This window comes from Salmo trutta, chromosome 38 (assembly GCF_901001165.1).
Source record: "Salmo trutta chromosome 38, fSalTru1.1, whole genome shotgun sequence".
Classification (NCBI taxonomy): Eukaryota; Metazoa; Chordata; class Actinopteri; order Salmoniformes; family Salmonidae; genus Salmo; species Salmo trutta.
The window spans coordinates 3,888,093-3,892,326 of NC_042994.1; the positions used below are offsets into that span (position 1 = coordinate 3,888,093).

Sequence of the window (4,234 nt, forward strand, 5' to 3'; positions counted from 1 at the left end):
TTACTTACAAGCCCTTAACCAACAATGCAGTTTTAAGAAAATCCTCCCAAAAAGTAAGTGATAAGAATAACAAACAATTAAAGAGCAACAGTAAATTACAATAGTGGGGCTCTATACAGAGGGTACCGGTACAGAGTCAATATGTCAATGTGCCAATGTGCGGGGTCACCGGTTAGTCGAGGTAATTGAGGTAATATGTACATGTAGGTAGAGTTATTAAAGTGACTATGCATAGATAATAACAGGGGGGATGCAACTAGTCTGGGTAGCCATTTGATTAGCTGTTCAGGAGTCTTATGGCTTGAGGGTACCATCATCACCACCACTATCACCACCATCATCACCACCATCATCATCATCACTATAATTGCATTGATCTGCAACGCACCTGAATTTGACCAATGATGCATGAAAGAAGTCTGGTGCGTTGAATGGACTGATGTGACAGTCAAAAGCCAATGGTGTCCTTTATGGCCGATCTATCCATCTGTAGTTACAGAGCACACACCCGGAGAGCGGGTTGCAGCGTGACCGCGCCCCGCCATCCCCCAGCAGCGCAGTAGCTATATCATATGACTCAAAGCGTTCCGACTTCATTCACCACGGAGATCACAGTCTACAGCGGACCCGCTTTGAAGGGATCTAATAGGCTACAAAAACCGTTTGATAACAACAACCAGGACATGCGGACGGCTTGACATTATTTTTGACCTATTCTCCATTTGCTGATATAAACAGGACATAAAGTTTATATTTTTGGAAGTGTCCCATAAATGTATGGATAGTGGAATATTATATTCTCAGAGAATTGTATCAACATGCATAAAGGATTAAAACACTAAAATGTGTCACAACGCGACGTCTTCACTTCAAGTGGATTAGAGCCTAATCGACAAAATGATTACATTTCTCAATTCTGGAAGTTCTTCTAAGCATAGATAGCTCTTGTCTCAGGTGCCGTAACTCCGACCCATCTCCTGCTCCTGTGTTGCTTCTGTGGCCAAAAGCGGAGTAGGAAACCCAACTGACTTCAATAAACGTCAGTCTTAATAAATGTAAACCTAAATGAACACCCAATAAAGTCACACTGTTAGCCTCGCCATGTTGCCTATAACAGCCAAATAATTCGGACTACCGGCTGTAGAGTCGTGGAGGTAGCGGTTCCATCCGAGGGATGGTACTGGATTCCCGTGGTTTGGGAGCGACGCCTCAGCTCCTGGTTCTGGAACGGTGTTGGTGGAACTACTGGAACTTTCTCTCGTTCTGGAGCCCAAAGGACCCGAAGGGAGATGAGAGCCGCTTTTCTGAGCTTCCTCCTCGCCTGCTTATTGTGCCTGTTACGCACCGCCGCTGAGGTAAAGGACTTTTATACGAGTTTTGGTTTGTACGCTCTGTAGGGGACAAATATGTTCAAATTGTGCCGTTTTTAGTGCAACGCTTACTTCGTTGGCAGGTGCAATGTTCGTTCGTTCATGCTCCACTTATGCATAATTATGCACAAAACTCCAGAGTAGCGTTGCTGTAACTCCGTTCAAAAATGACATGACAATAGGGGGAATCTATGGCTTCTCAGCAACAAGCGCAAACTAAGTGTGTATTATACCACCCCATTAATTGTGCACATGTAACCGATGTGAAATGGCTAGTTAGTTAGCGGTAGTGCGCGCTAATAGCATTTCAATCAGTGACGTCTCGCGGCTTTTGTGGCGCGATGGGTAACGATGCTTCGTGGGTGTCAGTTGTTGATGTGTGCAAGGGTCCCTGGTTCGAGCCCAGGTTGGGGCGAAGAGAGGGACGGAACCTACACTGTTAGTGCTTAAAACACTTATTCAGCGCTACATAGTCACGCTCATACCACTGCTATAGCCGCGCCATCCATTACGGTACAATAACGTCTGTGTGGGTAATAAAGTGCTGTTATTTTCATTTCAATGTTTTCCTTTTCTTGTAGGAGGCCCCACTCCCCCGGGAGCTGTTGGAGCGGCTGTCCCGCAGTGAGATCCGCAGCATCAGCGACCTCCAGCGGCTCCTGGAGCTAGACCTGGATGGTAGGCCTAAAGCCTCTTAAATCAGTCTTCATTCAATAGCTTTATTACACAGCCTAGGGCTAGGCTTCAGTAAAGACACTGAACTGAGCTCAACACAACATGCCAGAAGTAGCCTACAAGGTTTTGGATAGAACCAAAACGGGTTCTATTGCTTGCTTTATATGTGGCACCACTAAATGTTCTATATAGAATCCTCTTATAGGGTTGGTTGATCAGAACCCCATGGGTTCTTATTCACTGACCCAACATTTGTTCTATATAGAACCTTAAGGGGTGCCATATATGAAGCAAGCATAGAACACTTTTTGGTTCTATCCAGAACCTTTTTTTCTAAGTGTGTGCCCTTTGAAGGTAGGAGGAGAGAGGTGTAAAGAGGTGCTATGGCTGTGTCTTGTTTGTGATAGGCTGTTAGCCTGTGGGCAACTTGGACAGGTTTGTCTGCCACATAAGAGACGTTGAATTAGACGAGTTACTTCCTGCAGCTTAGAGGGAGAGAGTGGATGAATCTCCATTGGATGTTTCCCCGGCCATGAGCACGCCCCTCTCGGGCGGGAACTAAAAGGCGTCTCACCAGCTTCTGCTCGGTGTTAGTGGGAGTTGTCTCTGTCCCGCTGCTCGCGGCACCAGGGCGGACAGCCACCGTGAATCTGGTGACTGCTGCTTGTGTCAAAACTTTTGATCTGTTTCACACTTTTTATTCCACGTGAAATGAACTTTAGGAAAACTGAACATGTAACTGGAGTCTGGTGGAATAAGGGGGAAGGTGTGGACAAGGGCTTGAAACATACCCTAATGAAACGCTTCAAGCCATTTATTGTTAGGCTACTTAGTAACCGCTCTCCATCCTACAAGTTCTTATCATTTTTCATTTGGTCTTGACTACACCCCACCATTCATTCTGGCATTATTGAGATGCAAATAGGCCTGTCTGCTACTCAGCTGTCTCCTCGGTGCTGGGGGGTCAAGTGGCTGTAGGCTTTATGCTGCTGTCATACTGTCCATTATTTGTGGAGCAGCAGTGTAAGGCTGAATGAAACACACACACACACACACACACACACACTGAGGGCTGAATGGCTGCTGTGTTGGTATGTATAATTCATGGTGAAATTCCTGAGTGTCAGGAGGAAGGAGCGAGGAGGCTTTGTGTTGGTCAAGACATACAGCAAGCACTTAAGTTCCTGCACGTAAGTGCAGTCACGCACACACACACACACACACACACACACACACACACAGACACACACACAGACACACACACACACACACACACACACACACACAGACACACACAATCACACACACGCCCTCTACAGTCTACACTCTCTGTGGGGTCAGTATTTGGGTAGCAAAAATATACACTTTGAGAGAGAGACCCCAAACAGGTCAATATAGAGCTGAAAGGACAAACAAGGTGATTTTGAAGTGAAAGGTTCTTTACACACCCGACTAACAACCAGAGCTGTTAGATTGGATAGCAGAAGGCTTATGGTTGTCATGGTGACGATAAGGGATTGTTCATTTACAGAGGGGACACAGTTATTTTGAGCTTTTCTGAGTTCAAGCTTCTCTCTCCATTCAGTGTTGCTCTGCTTCTGAATGGCCCAGCTAGTGTAGGGATAACATGAGATTGATGTTGTTGTGGTCAACAGAGAATGAGGTGATAGAGGAGAACAAACAGAGGTACCACAACAAGGCCCACTCACAGCTGGAGAGCTCTCAGACACACTCCAGGCACAAGAGGAGCATCGGTAAGTGTGTGTGTGTCTTTGTAATTGTGTTCATGCATACCTGTGGAATTTGAGCGAGAGAGCGAGAGAGCGAGAGAGAGAGAGCGAGAGAGAGAGAGAGAGAGAGAGAGAGAGAGAGAGAGAGAGAGAGAGAGAGAGAGAGAGAGAGAGAGAGAGAGAGAGGAGAGAGAGAGAGAGAGAGAGAGAGAGAGAGAGAGAGAGAGAGAGAGAGAGAGACAGACAGACAGACAGACAGACAGACAGACAGACAGACAGACAGACAGACAGACAGACAGACAGACAGACAGACAGACAGACAGACAGACAGAACGTGTGTGTCTGTCTGAGTATTTGCCTCTTTCTGTCTATATCCCATCTACTGTACATCTACGTCTACGTGTGTGTCTCTGTGTCTCTGCACGTGTGTGTCTCTGTGTGTGTGTGTAAGTATACACC

The 4,234-nt window shown here is 46.3% G+C and overlaps 1 protein-coding gene across 1 annotated transcript; it reads left to right on the plus strand.

Annotated features, from left to right (window-relative positions):
• Positions 1 to 519: 519 nt before the first annotated feature.
• LOC115178656 (platelet-derived growth factor subunit A) lies at positions 520 to 3,747 on the plus strand (the record flags this gene model as incomplete). Its single annotated transcript, XM_029739913.1, is given in 3 exon segments — positions 520 to 1,355; positions 1,952 to 2,048; positions 3,701 to 3,747. Coding segments are annotated over 3 exon segments (210 nt in total), but the record flags the coding sequence as incomplete, so codon positions are not given.
• Positions 3,748 to 4,234: the final 487 nt, after the last annotated feature.